Below are 19,989 nucleotides of genomic sequence, written 5' to 3'. Positions count from 1 at the left end.
AATGTCCCATAGTGTCATATTTTTAAGGGTTCTGAGAAAGTAGATGACTTAACAGTATGATCTGTGCAATACTTGCTGGGAAATGGCCTTATTTCACAGTAGTGATTTGACTCACAATTGTCTTCTCGTATTTTGAATTTCTTGAGAGACAGATGTTCTGTCTTGCTCTTCCTCATTTCTTTTGCTTTTCTATCATACCATGGCCAAATCCTGTGCTTCTATATATCATAGCTCATGTAAAAATTATCTCCTCAAGTCACAATTCATTGAGAAACCCAGCTTTTACTTCAACTGAAGCAAATTTGAATAGCAAATTTAAAAAGAAAATGTGAACTTCAGAGTCTAAAAAGACAGGAAAAAAATATAGTTTGTAAAATGTCAGTTTTGAGCAAGCCTCATGATTTTAAAGAAGTGATGCTTGTCTTACAATTCATGAAAATTTGGGTTTGGGAATATTATTTTCAATTAAATAAGAATTTGTGATGTTTTCTTTTGATTATTGCAAGCTTAAAAATATGACATTGTAGGAGGTTCCTTGACTGACATTACAGTATTCACAAGAAGACTGTATTTCTGTAGCTCCTTTGCACATCCTGTTTACAGTTCAAAAATGAAAATATTTTGACAATTAGACCATCCTAGTGCACCTTATACTGCAAATAAGCAAAGGCTGAGTGCATGCAGATATGTGTGCAGCAAGAAGCTATGCTGGAAGAAGGGATCGGGAACATCTGCAATTCATTGCAGTTGGTTCCATAAAACACCAAACTTCAAAAATCAATTTAATCACTTTACATAATAATCAATTTCATGTGAAATACTCTACCTGTCATTCCAGTAGAGGGCAGTAATTTACATACAGTAATATCAATTAGTGTGTGTAGGCAACATGCGTCACAGAATATTAAACACAATAACTGGTTTTATTAAGGTAGTACAATATTCTAGGCATACTCTGTCCTCAAGGATAAATTGCCACCCAGAAGTCTTATTTTCCATGCTTTTGCAGCAGGACTTAATCGCATCTAATTACAGTACATTTATGCAAGTTGCACTCAGCTCACTAAACAAAGTCATCTCCACATGCCCCAGTGCTACATGCAGAGGTGTGCAACATATGTCCCCACTTTAATGACATAACTCCTCCAGACTGAGGGACTGTGACACTGGTCCTGCATTATTTGGGTCACTTAAAGAAAGTGTGCCCAAAAGTACATGTTTGGCTCCTGAGATACTTAAATGAAGTTCAGAACTGTGCAGTGCAGATATGTTCTTTCTACTCACACCGTGCTAGTCTGAAGCAGCATGTACAAACAAACTTTCCATGCTCTGGCGTAGAGTCCTGAAGTTACTTCCATTACTTAACAGTGTAGAACTAGAAAAAATTTATGAGAATTAAAAAGATGTTTTCAGCTAGCATGCCAATCAAAACTAAAACATACTCTGCTGTATATAATTGCCAGAATGAATTGTATTTCAACAGATAATTTCATTGAGATACTGATTTTTTTCTTTGTTGCTGTTGAACAGTAAGCATATAGAAAAGTTTTTCTATTCAGAAGTATTTTTTACAGATGCAGCAACATACTGTAGTACAGTGGAAGAGAAGGCACTGAAACTTATAAGAGTTTTGTTTCTTTAAGCTATAAGAATTTGATTTTTAATCTATTTCAACAACACTATAACCTGAAATTTATGCTTAGCAAAAAATTGTATAAACCATGAGTATTTCTTTAGCAGCAAGGTAAATTCATTAACTTCATAATCACTTGCTTAATTTTATAAATACTTCTCAAATTTTACTTGTCACATATGTAAATAACATGGGGATAACTGGTTTCTTCTGTTGCTTGAGCCAAATGAATAACACTGGTGCTCCGATAAACCAAGCAGGATGTTTTCTGGGGAGGACTGGTTTTCCAGACCATGATGATGCAGAAGGCACTGAACCTTCACAGTTCATTTAATACAGAAGCACTTTTAAAATACCCACAAAACTGGAGTTCAAATGTACCTTATATGTAGATCTGTCTGAGTTTGAGCGAAGAGTTGCTTGAAATATCTTTGTATACAGTCTTCTGTTGCTGTAATTTATGAATAAATTCATGGTAACTTCCAGCTCCAGGGCAAGGATAGCTTAAGGGCATGTTAAAAGGGTTAAATCAAAATCAAAATTAGAAATGTTACTCAGTCAAAATACTGAAAAATTACACTTAGCATTGCAAAGACAGGGTTCCTAAAGATTTAGGAACCTCCTTCACTGGTTCATAGCTTGCACTTCCCTAAAGTGTGTTGCATACATGTGTTAAGTTTATGTTACATTCGCTGCATGGAGGAGTGAGGACCTAAGCATTTGTCCCAACCTCTTGGTTATGTTCAATGTGCCTTTCATTCCTCTGGTAAATACACCTCATTTTTCCCCTCTCAGTGCCACTCATCCTGATCTGAATGACATACTCTTTCACAGCTTATCCGGAAAAGTGCTGTAGTAAATTATTTGAGACTGAGTCATTTATGTGTCAGTTTGCTGAAAGAAAATGTGAATGGCATCTCATGGTCTTGCTCATTTTAAGAGGTATCTTTAACATACGGACAGATTTTTATTGAAATAAATCAATTTTACAAGGAGATTTCAGCCCTTGTATTTATAGTAAGAAAGAAACTTTTCATTTATTACACTGGAAAGGCCACAGCTGGGAACGCACTCATTAATAGACACAAACAGATGGATTCTGACAAGTCTGTGAACTATTCACACTCTTCTTTAGCAAATATTTTGCAGTAATCCCAACTTGCAAATGTTACTTAAGAAACAAATATGTAACTGTCTCAAGCCACAAAACAAAAGTCATGAGTGACTTTAAAATACTGTGAGTGGATTATGCATATGATGATGATGTCAGCTGTCACCATCATCAAACTTCAGTCAAAACACTCCCTGACCTACAGAGCTATCCCACTGCCTCTTCTTCCTTGCCCTGCCCCTTTTGAAGAGTTTATAGCCACCCATTGCAGAACTCCACAGTTTTACGAGTCATCCCACTATGTCTCTGTGATGGCAACTATGTCGTAGTTTTCCTGCTGCACAGTGGCTTCCAGTTTCTCCCATTTGTTGCCCATTCTGTGGGCATTGATGTAGATACACCTCAGCTGGGCTGTGATCCCCCCACCCTGTCATTAAGCAGAGAAGTTTCTCCGCCTGGGCGCACTCCCACAGCTGTGCTCGCAGCTGCCATCTCGTACTGGTACAAGAACCAGGCCCACCCTGCAGGTGGCACCTGGGTGGCAGTGTGTTCCTGGGCAGCTGTCAGTCATGCTGGGTGTGGAGCTTAGCAAGGCCATGGCTTTCTGCCAGGTGATACCGTTGCTCCCTGGTCGAGCTGGCACTGCTCCACAGCAGCCTTCTGTGCAAACTGCTGTGCCACACCCTGGTCACAACTGCCCCCTAAGGGCTTATTTTACACATCTGTCCCCCTGTCAGCTGCTGTCCTGCTACCTGTGGGTCCTGGAGGCTCTCGGCTCCTGATGAGGTTCCCAGTTTTAGTTACGCTGTGTTAAATCTTCCGCCTTTGCTCCTGGCCCCAACTAGGTCCCTGTCCCACTCACAGAGGGCAGGGTGTCTGTGTAGATGTGTTGAAGCCAGGATTTTCAGTAAAGGCTGGCACCACTTTTTCTGCTTTCATTTGTGGAAGTCACTGTTTGAGAGAAGGTAAATGTTCGTCTTCAGAATAGCTTGCTAAACAAAGTAGAAGAAAATTAATTTTACAATATAGGCAACTGCTAGAGAAGTTGATCGTTTTAAGAAAACTGATAGGAGAAGGACTGCTGTGTAATAGTATAATTAGTGACTCAGATCATGTGCTTTCAAGTAAAATCAATGTGTAGCACACATTTTTTCTCTTCAATTTTTAAACTTAAGCTTGTACATTTAAAATTTTATCACTGTATTTTTGATATCATATGAAGGTAAAAATGACAATTGATTCCTCTTTCCTGCATTATTTATTACTTCATTCACTTTTACCACGTTTTCTCTTACTTTTCTCAGTCGAGGTTTTTCAAGCTCCATGGCAGCATTGAGCCCATCAGCCCATCAGCCCATCAGCTTCCTTTGAACCAACTGGGAAATTCTATAACCAAAAATACATAGTCAACTTTCCAAATGTCAGTAATTGCCATTAACACGCATAACCAAACACATGTATATTGAACCTCTACCTGAATTTCTGCCACATAGTGAGGTATTTGGAAGTTGCCCAGTGTCTTTCCTGGGAAGAAAGTCTTACAGCTTTGTTAGCAGCTAAATATTGGACCATTTTTTTCACTGACATTTACTTTAAAAAAGTAAAGAGCTTCCCTAAAATCAGCAGAAACACTCTGGATTCTGATGTAAGGATGGCTTTTATCATCACTCCATCACTCCTGAACATAAAGAAATGTAAGTTCATAGAGAATCAGAAGCATGTAGTTTTATATCAGCTTGGCAAATGAGTATTTTGGTGATAGTATTTGAGCTCTCTGTATATCTCTGGACAGCTCCAAATGCTTTTGTTTCAGAACAAAACTGATTATTTGATTATGGTCTTCATTCAACCGAGCACCTAAATGCTGTATAGATTTATATGGTTAAGTGTTTGACTCATGTGCACTAGTCTGTTTTTTTTACATTTAGCCTCTAAACCAACAGTATATTCTTTTAAAAAAGATTGCTGTCTATTATGTCAGTGTGGTTGGATGAGTGAGTTCTTCAGAAACAGGAAGGTACCAGAACATCCATATTTCCAACATATAATAAAACAAAAGATACTATACCTAATCTGATTCAAATAGAGGTCAAATACATTTCAGAATCTGGGTTAGACAGAACACCACCAAATAAAATTGACTCTGAAACATCTGGTTTGTTTTATACAAAACCATAAACATGTGTAATTACTAAACGGCCTAAGCTGTTTCTTTTGAAGGCACTCTAAACAACAAGGACAGCAGGACAAGTGTTTACAAAGCCAAGGCATATATATTAATCGTGGTATGGCAGCATTTTAGAGAAAGTATCAAATTCAGAGGGATTATAAAACAGCTGGGATGAATTGTAGGTAAGAACTGTTTTAAATCTCTGGATTCTAGGTCACAATAGAGGCTTTAACACAGGGCACTTGCTGCTTCTTGCACTCCTTTGTGTTGCTTTCTCTTAAGGGAGAATCATGACTTGTAGAGGGCTGAAACCATTATCTCTTCTTTTATGGAAAGCATAAGTTGGTGCAGTCGTTAGGGATCTTGAAACTGGGAAGAAGTTTATTGCTGTGACAGATCGGGCAACATATGGAAGGAAGTAAGATGTTCTCCAGAGACAGATTAAGTTTTTACCAAGGCATTTTACTGAAATTTTGGAAAATAAACAGGTCACTAATTGAGTCCAGATTTAGCTACTGCAAATTGTGCAAAGATGTTGCAAGCCAGATGCTTTCTCCTATTTGTTTTTACAACCCTTTCTATTTATAGATGCCCTTATTTAACGACTTATTTCTTTAATAGAGGGCATTGTTTTGCACTGAAAGTCTAGTCTCTCAATTTTGCCAGTAGATGCCTGACTAAAACATACATGTTCACATAATTGCATGGGATGAAACACTCAGCAATAACATAATAAGTATGAAATAATCAGTAGGAAGAAGTTAACATTTAATTCTTCCCTGGATTTCTTAGCACATAGCAATTTCAGCCTTTCTTTATGCAAACCCTGCTAGTGAAATGGTAGAGACAAAGAAACCTATCCCAAGATGGCATCCTTAGACTTAGCTTGCCAATGAATTTGTGAATGCAATCCATGTTGGCATTTCCCTATCTTCCCAAGGTATGCAACATAACCACTGATGTACCTGTCAGCCCTGCTAAAGCACAGTTTCAACTTGAACTCCAGATTAAGGTCGGATTCCAAAATGGGAAAGGAGCAGACAAGTCAGCTAAGCTTTACCAGAAATACTTGTAAAAAGAAATATTCATTCCTTTTCCATTTAAGTTTCTTTTAGTCTTCAGAAGGCAGATTATATTATGCTCTATCCACGCAACCTTGATTCATGTTATAAATAACATACAGAGTGAAAAACATCTCTGACTTGAAAGGAGTGAGTCTAGTGGGAATGCCTTCTAAAACAATTGATCTAGTCACACCAGGTCCTTTGCAGTCAAGACAGAAATAGGTACCTCTGAAAGCAAGTCTTGTCATCCCGAAATAGGTGTGTGAGACAAGAGGGTTGAATTGCCCTCCAGTGGTGCTTATTTCTTTCCATAATCCTAGCCAAGTGACAGCACCAAAGACCTGCTTGCATAAGTGACAAATGGGGAAAAGCCATCCCCTTCAGCTGCCACCTGAGTGCCTTTGATATGGAAATCAGTGAGCCACTAGCACTGCAGAAGTTTAATTTTAGAGGTTGCTGCTTATAGTATCTCTGGCTTAAAGTACCTGTTCAAGTAAGCAAAGCAAGAGATGGAGCTGACAAGGCATATGTGACTTCAATGGCACTTGAACATGCACTTAAAGTTACATGTTCCAAGAGTAACCAGATAGTGTACCTGAACCTTGCTTAAATGTATTTCTTCATTTCCAGTTTATTCTGGGTAGGCAGGTTGTGAACTGCATGTCTTTAGAAGACATGCTGAATTCCTTGTAATAAAACCTGTGTGATTTTACTTGTGAACCCTGACAGGTTTAGCTAAGCGAAGGGCTGCAACCATACAGAATTCTTAATGCATGTTTTAAAAGTGCATTTGAGGTTCACTTTTTAAAGTACTATTTAGTTATCTAATGTGTGAATATTTATTGTACTGTGTCCTCAGTCAGCGCAGAAGTCCATCAGCCTCAGGTATCCTGTTTTTCACAACAGCACAACATGCCTAGGAAAGAGTGTAACAACATGACAAGTTTATAGTATGACCTTTTAGCTTCCAGGTTTCAGTAAATAGTTCTTTGCTGATGTTGTTAACAAGGCTGCCAATTAGGAACAAAGAGGGAGGTTTACGATGTGACTGTGCACTTCCTAGCTGAGCTACACCTAAGCTGGTGAGACACAGAGACTTTTTCCCATTTGAAATGTTCTGGAGACGTGTAAAGCCCCACATCACATTGCTATTTTAAAAAGTTATTTTCACATCATTCACAGGTGTCACGGCCAGAGTTGTCACATGAATTGTCAGTAGTCTGAGCAAAGGGGGAACAAAGTTTACTTTTAAAGCATGCAGGCTTACTAGTGGTTTGAAAGCAAAACATTCAGAACTCCATTTGGTTTTAATTCATCATCCAACCTATTATGTTTGGTAACATATTAGGAACGAGTGAGTATATTATTTGTCATAAGCTCCTTGGGACATAAAAGGAGGAGAAATAAAGACTGAAATACATGAATCTCTATTTCATTATTTTGCAATCCAAGAACAGAGTACGTACAGAGTATTTTAAAGTCAATTCTAATCTCAGCTACATAAGTGCAAATCCTGAGCGCTTACAGTATATACATGAATTCTGGTTTGGAGACCTCCACAGCAGCATAATCTGAAAACTTCTTTCAGGACCCAGTTTTGTCTTAATTTCATGTCCTCACAGCTCAGAACACCACTTGCCTGTCAAAATCTGATTGAGGAAAAGAAAATTGGTAAACATAAACAGGACCAACCTTCTTTAGAGGTCAGGTGCAATTTCAGTTCTGCAATCTTTAGTTGCCCAACTTGAGATACTTCAAAGAGGTCTTATGTTCAGACAGAGGAAACCAACATTCCCAAAAGTCAGAGCTGTGCAAGTGTCGTGGAAAACAGACCCAAGATGAGTAGTTCCTTTTGAAGGTTTTGGCCAAGGAATTTTTCCAGTAAAACTGCATTCCATAAACATGGAGCAACACCTAAAGTAGACAACAACAAATGAGGAACACTGTGGGATTGATTTGAAACAGAGCTGTGTATTCAGAAATTGGGAAAGGGAGGAAGCCTGTGAGAGGGACGTGATAGGATGCCAGGATAAAGTCGAGGGTAGACGGAAATATTTTCATCACACTGGAATTGAGAGAGTGAGAAGAAATTCACAGCTGTTATGGACCTTATCAACCAACTCTCTTGGTCTGCCTACTTCGAGCAGAGGGGGAATCAACAGAAGAGACATCTTGGTAAGTGACCGCTGGAGGAGGATGTGCAAGGGAGTGTGTGGGCTAGAAAGGAGAGAGGTCAAGTACAGCCACTGGGGGTACTGGAGGAGAAGGAGGGAATGTCTGCTGGAAAATAATTCACCTTGTCTGCATTGCTGCAAGTTCTAAGCTATCTCTGGCCCTTCCTGCACACTGGAGGGCAGACTGTGGGAAAGGAGAGGAGCAAACTGTCTGCCCTTTCTCAGGAAAAGCAGTGTAGTGACTGCCAAGGGAGCTATAGGAAGCCCTTTCCTCTGTGTCACTCCTGCTATTTGGCAGGCTTCCACTCTGTAAAAAAAGCCCACAAAAAGCCACCTGAAGCTTGTCTGCCAAAATTACTTTATCCAGTGAGACACATCAGCGCTATGGTGTGTATATGGTGCAGTGGAAACTGTGAGTGAAAAAAAAAAAAAAAAAAAAAAAAAGAGTGCCAGAAATATGGAGTCTAGAAACTGAAAGCTTAAATTATGCACAGAGCATTTGATTACTGGGATACAGAAAATCCTGGCTAGGAACTTGTCCAGTTCATAAGTATCTATATTGTAAACTGTCCCACTGCTAGTTTATTGTGAAAGGTCTGCCAGGGGTTATTGTGGGGGTTTTGGGGGGAGAGTATTTTTTGTAATAAGAAAAGAAATTACATATATGTGTGTATATATATATGTAACTGATACTCCTAAATTTTCCAATATGAAGAAAGAAATAATTTGGAATTAAAAAAAATGATAGGCATCATGCATTCTCTTTCAGACATACAGGGCAACTAATGCAGTGTATAGAACACATGATGTAGATTATGCTGAATTCTAGCTTTGGATGAGGGATATGTGGTCCATGCATGTCCCATATGCCCCCTGGCTTCTTTATTTGTGAGGTTACTAATCAGGCACCAGGATGGCTGAAATTATGCAGCCAGCTAAGTGTGCAAGTGTGTTGGTCACACTTACTGTGAGATGGTGGGTCAGCCTTAAAGTTGTTGTCCCACTGTACATTTTTATGCTACTTGATTTGAGACACTAGTGCTTCATCCTTTGGAAAAAAAATCTGCAACCTCACAGTGAAGGTTCACTGCTCATCCATACTATTTTCTGTGCTGGATGTTTGTTCTGGTTCTGGGATGCCCAAGATCTGGAGGAGGGAAGAAAATGTCACATGCACCCTATTCTGCAGAGCATGGGCAAGCACATACCCAGATACCATGGGGAGGACCTAGTGGCTGCCTTGGTGGTGATGGCTTGGGGATTGTAGAATAAAAAAAGAGACGTTTTAACTGTCAGTGAGCAAAATGCTTTATATACACCCCACAGAGTACTTCTTTATGTGCTAGTCTGCAGTCCAGCCTTAGAGTCAAGACTCAGCTTATCAGTTAGTGCATATTGGTTTGCAAAGCCACATGTGTGAACACTACATCCTTGTTACACAGTATTTACAAGATCCGATAACATGCATTTAAAAACATATTGGGAAATCTGTGGCATTCTGCAAGTTTAGGCAATAAGTGTCTCATCTGAAGGAATCCACTGCAGGTGTAGGACCATTCTAAAGGATATTTATTTCCTCCTTAGTTCATACAGTTACAGTAGATTTTAGCCTGCCTCCAGTGGACTGATACTGCTTATAAGGAAATCTACCTACAAAATTGTCCTTTTTTTTTCTCTTTTTTTTTTTTTTTTTTTTAATATAGATGCCCAAATAGTTAAGAAAGGCAAAGATTATTGTTATCAGTCAGGAAACTGATACAAAGACAGGTTAGACAATTTCCCTGAGGTCTTCCAGCAAGTCACTGTCAACTAGTCCTGCACCTTAACCATCACTGTCCATCTGCCCCACTGGGCCAGAGACAAATACTTGTTGATTTCAAGGAGCCTGGAAAATTTCACATTCACATGCACCAGTCCCATGCTGCTGTGTTTGAAACAGTGTTTCAAGAGCTATTCTGTTCTGTCTTCTTGCTTTTTAAAAATTTTTACAAAATGTTAACTTTGGCATTGTCTCTCTAGCAGAGATGAAAAAAACCTTCTCTTAAAACCAAATCAAAACCTGAATATTTCCTCTCTTGCCTCTTTCATCACCGTGGCACTGGAGTCTTGTTGAAAACAAAATAAATAGCAAAGCCCTCACATGAAGTCTGTGAAGGCATGAACCTTCAGCTGAGATAGGAATGTTCGCCTGTGGTTCAGAGTGACACCAGCAGTAGGGCTGTGTAGGGATTTACAATGTATTTGGATAACTGTAAGAAACTAAGTTTATCTAAATACTTTCTTATGTTATCAGTGTGTTATCCAAACACTTTGTTAGTGACACTGTGAGATTAGGATGTGTGTTAAGCCCACCACTACTTAAATATATTTACACAGTTCCTGTGGGATTAGTTTTAGTAACGTGTATAGATTCAGCAGATGGAGTTGCACTAAGAGTGTGGAAACTACTTTTAGCTCATTCCTGTCATAATACTCTCCAAATATTTTAGCAGAGGAGGTCTGCCACCTGAAACATCTTCCTCTCTTTTGACATCTGTTTTGAACTCTATTTATTTCCCAACTGTTTGTGTTCTTTTTAATTTACTGTTGAGAACCACCATCTTTAGGGACTTACACAGTGTGGGATGCCGGCTATTCTCGGCTTGTGAAGAGTTCAGCTAAGGCCAGTGGAGTCTCTATTCATATGCTGGTGTGGTTTGACTGAGAAAAAATACGATGTTTAAAACTGAACAGCAGTGAGACCATAATGCCTAAATTAGCAGTCAAGCACTGGATGAAACAACTGACCCCTTCCAATGACTTTATCCACCAGCCAGGAGCTTTTGGTCCCTTTTAAGCCCCAGGGAGAGCAGAAGGGACAGAAAGGTCACATCCTCTGAGCCCGAAATTGTGGCCAACAGACCACCAGCTTATACTTCACCAGCAAATATGACAGGAGGGCACAGAAAGGCTGTGCCCAGGGAAATACCGTCATTCTGCAGGCTCCAGCCACAGACCACAGGAGTGGTTATTTTGATGTATTAATGCACTAGCAGTGCTGTTAGTATCCCACGTTTACATAGTCCATGGGGTGGGTGCAGTCTGGTTAGCTCAGGTAAGAATATATACTGGCCACTCCTGGTCAGACCAATCCATGTCATGTGTTAGGCAGCAGGCAGATGCAACTATTTTGGGAAAAATATATTGCTGGGACAGACATATAGTGATCCTGTACATGTTATATATCCTACTTGCATTCACATGGTTCAAGGAGGTCCTGAGCCATGAGCTGTAATTCTGTGCTTAATGCTGAATTTTTCTTCCAGGAATTTAACCCTTTTTTGAACTCTGTAAAGAAATACTGATGTTCAATCATTTTGAACCTACCCCATCATCATTTCACTTACTGTTCCCAACTTTATCCACTGCAAGAAAAGACCTCAGCACACCAACTAGTAGGCAGACCTTTGTAATAGCATAATGATGTTTGTTGGTTTGTGCTCTATTACTTTTCTAAAAGGTTTTAAAATTTTCTTAGCTCTTTTTTGTTTCTACTGAGCACTTGTATTGGATTTTCATAAACCTGTCCAAGATTTGTTTCCTCAGTGATAACAGCTCCATTAAATGTCATCACTGGGCACTGTGTACCTATAGGGTAGTTTTTATCCAGTACATTTATCAGCAGCACTTAGTTTTAATGCCTTCTCAGTCAATATTATAAGAATCACTGTTTACAACCAATTTCTGTTTTGACTGCCAGACTAATTTTGTATCATCATTATATTTTGCCAAGTCACTACTCAGTGCCTTTATAAAAATCATGTATGCATAGTGGACAAAACAAGTTTCTGTCTTTAAGCTGCCATTAAACCACAAGTGGCCTTTTCCTTGGTGGTAAGCTGAGCTTCATTATGATTGCTTGGTAGAGGATCTTTTTCAAATCAGTTCCTATTCATTTTGTTTATTGAACATCCCTGAGCTTCTCCATAGGAGAAATGATGAGAGGAATCACTTCAGCTTTCTTGCCATGACTCTCATCATCTTGGCTTCTTGAATGTATCCTTATTTTTCTGAATTTGCCTGAGTGGCTGTTGGGTCAGTCACCTCCCTGCCATCCTTTGTGCCCTAAAACATACTACTCTTGTACTGAGCCTGCATGTAATTTCTAATCCCCTGCTTGTGTTAGAGCTGCCTTCTGTGGTTTGGCCAGGTCACTGATGCTTTTTTGTAATCAGGAGGTATTTTTGGTAGCAGTACTACCCATTGAACATGTGGATCTTAAAATGCAAATGGATAGTCCTCTTATGCTGGAACAGGGACATTAGAACAGAGCAGAAGGATATAATGTTCTATTCAGAAGCCCCGTCTCCTGGTTTGAAGTTTATCTTCAAGGGTGCGTATAAGCCTGTCTCTCATATATAAGAAGAAACTCTGGGTAGCAGTATTCATTTTTAAAACTCACTATCAGACAGTTGACATAGCAGCTGACTTGCCTCCAGAACACATCAGTATCAGCTTTCCAGTGAAACAATCCTCTGTGGTAACACTGTGCAGCTATTAGCCGTCTCCATCTCACTTCCTGGCAATGTAGAAATCTCGCATAAACTATTTCCCTTTTGCCCTAGTCTGATTCCTGGCAGCACCAGATGAGCTGCAGAGCCTCGGTGTCCCAGCATGGCCTCAGGAAGACAGTCAAAGTGTCGCTGAGTCAGAGGGAAACATTTCTGGCTGCTCTAGAGACACTGCTGTTTCGTGCCCTGTATAAATGAGTTTGCAGCCTGTAGTAGTCCCAGGAAACAACTCTCAAATAAATGTCTGTGCTCAAACATAAAACATTTTTCCTAAACATCAGGCAGTGAACTTCTGCTTTTAAAAGTCATGGTCCCAGAGACAGGATTCAAAACATATGAAATAAGTGAAAGCCTCATCTTAAACACAGTTTTGGATTCCCTGTGTGTGAATTTTTTCTCTTCCTAAATTTCAGAAAGGAGAAATTGCCTACTCTTAACATATGAGCTGCTTTGCAGGCATCTGTAAAGGCAGATACAGGTAAGAAATATAGGATAGAGATATGTGGATAGGACATCAATATCCAGTGCAGGATGTATTGCGTATATAGAATATTGGAGTTAGTCCATATCCAGCAAACTGAGGTATTCTTCTACCTGCAGAATTATAGAAGTGAATCCAGAGATCAGCAAGTTTAAAGAAGACGCATGATTTTTTTTCTTCTGTGACTTGAAAACAGGAGTTTCCTGCTTCATCTAATTACATGTCACTAATGTTAATAACAACTGTGCTCCTCTGGTGGATAGGAAGCTGTTTTGTTCTCATAGAACCAGTGCTTTCAAATGAAGAGAAGCCATCAAGTTGGCATTTAATTTTAGATGTGACATAACAAGATAAGTGCAACTAACAATAAAAGGGAAATGGGTCACTGCAGGAAGATCAAGTGGCTGATTACTGTGTGAGAACAGCAGGTTCAATCCAAGCCCAAAGAACTCCGCGCCAGGTACAACATTGTGGACCTATCTCACAGTTCACTGGAAGGGGTGCATTCTAAGATGTAAGAAAGCATTTATGTTACAGGAATACAAGTGGGAAAGTGCCGTTCATCTCAATTTACCCTCAACAACCCCACTGTCAGTAGCATTACCTTGTGCTTTCATGAGTAACACTTTCAAGGTCAAGGAGGAGTGCAGAAAATAACGCTATTGGTTTGCTCAGAAAAGCCGGTCACAAGTACATAGTTTGATATCAAATACATTTTAGCATTTCTGGAGTACACTACACTGTGTTATCCAGCTGATGACATCACCCCTCTCTCAGTGAAATGGAAGGAGGTCTCAGGTACTGCCTCAGTGTATGTGGTAGCCCCGGGGTGGTTTTTCCTGCCAATAGCTTGCTCTTTCTCACACCATATGCAATTTCAGGAAGAAAAGGTGGCAGAGAGACATAAAAATCAATGAACAGAAAATTAAGTCTTGCAGTTCTGTCTATGAATGCATACAGAGAGGAGTATGACTCCTTCAGCTGACTTTGTCAGTTATACCCTGCAGTTGTCAGTAGTGCTGTACTGTATGAATAAGCTTTTATCTAAAGATTCCTGATCTTCCAGAATATTTCAGTTTCCATCAAGTCACCGATTTTCATGTTAGGTGTGACATGTGGGTTTTACACTATATATATATAAGCGTGGACGTTTCTGATTCAGATTTAAAAAGCCACTAACTCCAGCATAATGGTTTTATGAAATCCTGGATGGATCAGACGCAACATGGGAACATGGGGTTGGGTTGTCATCTTGTGGGCTGTGCTTCTGTTGTGACAGGCAGCAATTTCAGGTGTGTGCTGGAACTCCCCTGTAGCCTTTGTAAAATGCACAAGGAAGCTTTTATTTTGAAGTGCCTTTATGAGACGCATTACCACGAAGTTCCATGTTGCTCTATTAACTATTCCAGAAACAGTCTGTAGACTGAGACTGAAATAATATTTAGTGCTTTTATATAACAACTTAGGCTTCTGTAGTACTTCTTGTCTGAGAGGCTTCTGGCCATAGGGGTTTTCTCGTTTGAATGACACATTTTTGAAAATAAACAGTGAATGTCAGGGCAGTCACCAAACGAGGAGACAGTCATTTTAAAAGTATGCAATGAGGACTAATTCTTTCCTCCACCATACACAACTTCAAGCACAGGAGCTTTCAAATGAGTACCGCAAGACCAGCTAACTCTTGTTGTTTCTTGTTTTATTTGACTACTATGCAAGTACTGGACTGAAGCCAAAGAATTCAGCCTCAGCACAGGCAGCACTCAGCAGCACTGAGCCTGGAGCAGCCCTCCGGCTCTGAAGTTCTGTTTGGACCCTTGTGTTTGGGAGGAAGGCAAAGTCATCGCCCTGAAACAGAGGCTTCTCATTCTGCCCTTTGTGGCCTCTCAGATGAGCTGCTGAGGAAGCCGAGAGGGCAGCTCTGCCCTGTTGTCTTACCCTCTGGTGGGGAAGGATGGGCAGCAACAGGGGCACTGAGGCTGGTGCTTTGCTGTCTCTTATAAGCAATTAACTTGGCTTGAGCCTTTAATGGACTTAGTCACTAGGCAGTACCTTACTCAGACTCTTGCATTGTTTTTTGTTTCTTTGGACTGGTTTTTGAAGCATTACATTTTTATTAAACTTCTTCGTAGTCTTTGGAAATATTGCAAGGAAGAATGCAGACTCCCATTAGCTGAAAAATTCAGTGCATTCTCCAACAGAAAAAAGAAATACCTATGAAATTCTAAGCAGAATGTTAAGAAATGGTAATACTTCCTTTTCACTAGAAGTAGCATTTTATAAGTAGAGTTACACCAAAGAACTGTAGATTAATCAAATAAGAATTTCCCTGCATGGAGGTAATGTCTCTTTGGATAAACACTGTGCCCATCATTGACACTTGGAAGTCTCTGGGATAATTATTCTAGAAAAGACAGCAACAGCAGAGTGACTGACACGCTGGCTTGGCAAGCTGAGGTAGGAGTGGAAACAATCCCCTCCCCTCTGTTCAGACTCTCTCTGCTCACACCTGTGAAGCAATTGGCCTCTCCTCTTTGCAGAGCAAGGCAGAGAGGAGACCAGTCTTTCCTAATCCCTGGCTGCCAGTGACCAGCTCTGTTTGGGAATACAGGTGGTCGTGGTGCCATATCTTCTGTCTCCAGTTTGAAATCTCTGCTTAGACTTTCAGAGAAGACAGTGCAGCCACACCTGGAGCAACAAACAGCATGTACAGGACTTGCAGGTGCTGTTAATGGTAAAAAAAGGTAATGGAGGCTTTCAGTCTAGAGCATTCATTTTAAATTTCTAGTACCCAGAATTATACTTCTCCATTTTATAGCACTGCAAAAGTCCCACAATGATGAGGAATAAAATTTGTAAGGAGTAATGAGAATAGACTGCATTGCAGTAAAACCCTGCCCTAAGAGGTTTTCATGGAGCAAAATTTTACTGAATAATTGTGAATTAGAACGGTCCTCTCTCCCCTCTTATGTTTAGGTGGCTATACCTGATCTTGCAAGCTAGCAAGCTTGCTGTCCTTTGTGAGGAGCCAGGTCCCTGGTGGGCAGCTGTGAGGCTGGGAGTGGGAGGAGAGCTCCATTGTACCAAGGCATGTTGTGACATATTGTTGGCCTCAAGGCTGGAGAACAGGATACAGACAATAATGTCACTGCAGGTAGATGTCATAGTGGAGTTTGGGGAGGTCTAAATCCCCCGTGGGTTGGGATGAGAGTTGAGGCCCTTCTGCCTGGGGCTTGCAGCTGCTCCAACAGTGCTGTCAGCTCCCAGTCCCCCAGCCTGACACCGGCCTCATGGGAAGGGGCACGGAGGTGGCAGCATGGTTCCTGAGCCATGCAGGACCCATGCTAACCGGCCAGCCTACTGCCTCATCTCTGCCTTCTGCTGCTCTGCTGCCTGCAAGGAGGTTTTGGCAAGAGCCTGTACAGCCATGCAGGTGGAAGAGCCTTCTGAGTCGCTGTCATTTCCGGTTTTGTGATACTGTGAAGCTGATCTCCAGGGCCACGAAATTACTTCCCGTAATTCTTAGAAAACAGCTCACACTAGGGGTGTATTAAACCAAAATTTTGGTATTTTAAAATATAATGCAAAATTATTTGACTAGGAGGGCATTTCTGGTATATATTTACTCAGATTTGCTACCCACTTGCTGATAAAAATGGCAGTGTTCTGTTTCCATATGATTAACCAAAGAAACGGCATGTTCTGCAAACTCCATGGTTGATACCGAAGGACTGAATTAAAACAGAGCCCTTCTGTTAAAAAACAACAAACAAAGAACCGCCAGAAAAACAAACAAACAAACCAAAACAAACAAAACAAAAAGAGGATGTGATGGCAGGGAACCTGAAGAACAGAGAACCTCTCCATCCCCTTTCCCTCCACAACGCTGTGACCAGCTGTTGGTAGCATTAATATTAGGGACTCTTGGATTTTGTTTACTGCTGAGTGACTGCTGTTAGGTGGTGTTGATATTTTTCATCCCAAGGGCTTCACTTATTCCACTGCTCATTGTACCGTGTGGTTTTGGAGATTCAGGCAGCCCTTCCGTAAATGGACTTTTCCTTGGCAAACAAGGGTATGATTTTTAGAAAAGCAGTGAGGGCATCATCTCCAGAGATGAGTCAACAGCTGGGCAGCACAGAGAAGAGGAGGAAAAGGTTTTCAGCAGCCCTGCATACTCTAAAACACGCATTCCCGAGCGTCTTCAACTTTTTCTTGGCTTTCTGAAGCGGCCCGGTGCAGCCTCCCTGTGCTTGGTAAACTCCGGCCGACCGGGGGGCTGCCGGGGCTGGGGCAGGCTGTGTGTGCGGGACTAGGGAAGGCTGTGCGGGGCTGGGGCAGGCTGTGTGTGCGGGACTAGGGAAGGCTGTGCGGGGCTGGGGCAGGCTGTGTGTGCGGGACTAGGGAAGGCTGTGTGGGGCTGGGGCAGGCTGTGCGTGGCTGGGACGGGCTGGGGCAGGCTGTGCGGGGCCAGGACAGGCTGTGCGTGCGGGGCTGGGGAAGGCTGGCTGTCCCGCTCCCCAGGCTCACTTCCACAGCCTGCACCGGGAGCGATTGGCTCACGCGGATCATGTGGGAGAAGCCGGAATCCCGAGTTGTAGTAGCTCTTGGCACTCCTTTTTTTCGTTTAAAGCGCTCACTCTTTGCAGCTCCCCGGGCTTGTTGCCTCCCCTCCTCTCATTACCCTGATTACAATCTGGAGTAGCCGCAGCGGGGACGGCGGGATTCAGGCAGCAGAGATGTTGAAGCAGGTGCCCCGGGCCGCGGGCACGGGCTGCTATTACTTGAACGCGGTGTCCCCCGAGGGCCAGGAGCTGTATTGGCGCTGCGATCAGCCAGCCCGGCGCCCTCCCTACAGGACCAGCAGGATTCTCGCCCGTCACCAGCTAGTGACGAAAATTCAGCAAGGTGAGTTACTGTCAGGAGCGCTCCTTTGCCTGGAGTTGGCGCAAGGTCTACAGGTCTCCTCTTTCGTAAGAGAGAAGGTTTTAATGCCTCATATATCATGCTCCTTTCCTATCTCTATTCCAAATTAATCGGGCTAGAATCAGAGTTTGAAATAGTCATTCATACTTTTCTGTTTCTACACATGCATGCACACATACACCGACAGCCAAGAGACAAACACTAGTGCATGATTAGCTATTTAACTAAATTACCTTTTAATCATAAACTGCTGTGGTAGCTTAAGTGCTGAAGTTCGTCTTTTCTTGCTGTCCGAGCAGCTACTGACACCAGTACATCTGCTCCGATTGCTACAGGTGTAACCTGTCCATGGTTATAGATGGTCATCCCATTAAAAAAGAAGCAGAAGTCCAGTGTGACTGGAGGAAGGCAACTGGGATAACATCCTTTGGAAACTGTCAGGGGCTTAGAAAACTTGTCACATATCCTCAAAAATAATTGCTGGCTTGGCTTTTTGCAGCTGCTTAAGCAGTTATCTAGGCAGTCATTAAAAATATATTGATTTGTTTTTTCTGAATATGTATCCATGGCACTAAAGCTAAATGCAGATTGGCCTCAGAACAAATCCTTTGGCCTGTGCATGCAATTTAAAATCATCTTCAGAACAGCTAATGCAAAGATAAAAACCCTAACTAACTGTACAGATTTTTCCATATTAAAAAGCAAATTAATACATAGTTTTGTATTGATCATAGTCTTATATGGCATCCTGTTTCCAAGAATACCAGTTTCCAAAGTGGATGTGGGCCTACACGCAGAAAAATGTCATGTAAAAAAAAAAAATCCTGAGGATAACAGTCACTTTCTTGACAGCTTGCAAAAAGATATTTGATTCTTCTAACTAGGGGTGGGCAGTAGAGTTAACATAATTTACTGTCATAGCTGGCAAATATCACAGAAATTGGTGTGAGCTTCGAACCTGCGGCAGTTAAATGGTGTGGTTATTTCTGTGTATTGCTTTCCAGTAAAATTCCTTGTATCTGTAGCTGTCAAGCTCTGGCAGAAGTACAAGGATAAAGTGATGAAATTTTATTGCATTTATAAAGAAAACAATGCATAATTCTTGGGCCACGTTTAGAAAGATAAAAAAGATCATTTCTGTGGCAATCAGGAAAACATGGTTATTTGCAAGGCAAGCTCAGGAACTAGTCGTGTTTGAAGGATACTGGTCCTTACTGCAGCTCTGATTTCAGGAAGGATATTATGTCATTCTGTGTACCCAGTGTACAGCCTGAACTGAATGGAAAGAAAGGGTAATTTATATCTCTACAGGTTTATTTGAAAATTATTTTAGTGCAGTGGTATTACCAACTTAGTGTTCAAGCAGCGTCAACTGAGGATATGGTGGATTAACACACCTCTTCTGCCTGTCATGGTGCTGTTTAACATTCCCTCTTGTAACCCATAACCTGTCTGGGACAGCCAGGGCTGCCAAAGCCTCCCAGCAGTGCAAAGACTTTGGAGAGTCTGCATGGTGGGACAGTGAGGAGTTTCAAAGTTGTAGCTTTCCTTCCTGCAGCTTGTTGCATGGGTGGCCGGTCTGTGGTAAATGACCTCTGCTCTCTTTTACAGCTTTCCAACCTGTTCTGCACAGATCTGTGGAAATTATATTTGTGTGGTGCCTTGATGATGTGATGTGCCTTACAGTTCAGTAGATGAAATATTTGTATTTTGGATCACTAAGAATACACTGTTTCTTCCTTCATTTCTTTTATTGATGTTAAACTGCAGACAGGATCCACTGTTGGTTAAGTGTCAGTTCATTAGCAATAAGGAAATTATGTGTACAGATAGATGCTGATGTCTGCCTACAAGTCGATATGTAGGGAGGCACACATCTAGTG

General features: G+C 41.2%; 1 protein-coding gene across 3 annotated transcripts in view; it reads left to right on the top strand.

The window, feature by feature from the left end:
- STARD13 (StAR related lipid transfer domain containing 13) overlaps positions 1-19,989 on the top strand; it is a 286,747-nt gene that overhangs the window by 152,336 nt on the left and 114,422 nt on the right. The window contains exon 1 of one of the 3 annotated variants that reach the window (XM_050332440.1): positions 17,874-18,088. The exons of the other annotated variants lie outside the window; for them this stretch is intronic. Within the exon in view, the coding sequence (XP_050188397.1) occupies positions 17,920-18,088 (169 nt within the window). The 5' untranslated portion in view covers positions 17,874-17,919. Of the gene's footprint in view, positions 1-17,873; positions 18,089-19,989 lie in introns of those variants that run through there. 3 annotated transcript variants of the gene reach the window in all.

The sequence above is a fragment of the Myiozetetes cayanensis genome, unplaced genomic scaffold (assembly GCF_022539395.1).
Source record: "Myiozetetes cayanensis isolate MyiCay16 unplaced genomic scaffold, myiCay2020 scf5-8, whole genome shotgun sequence".
NCBI lineage: Eukaryota > Metazoa > Chordata > Aves > Passeriformes > Tyrannidae > Myiozetetes > Myiozetetes cayanensis.
Note: the sequence above shows the minus strand (reverse complement) of the source record. Positions and strands in the feature narration are given on the sequence as shown.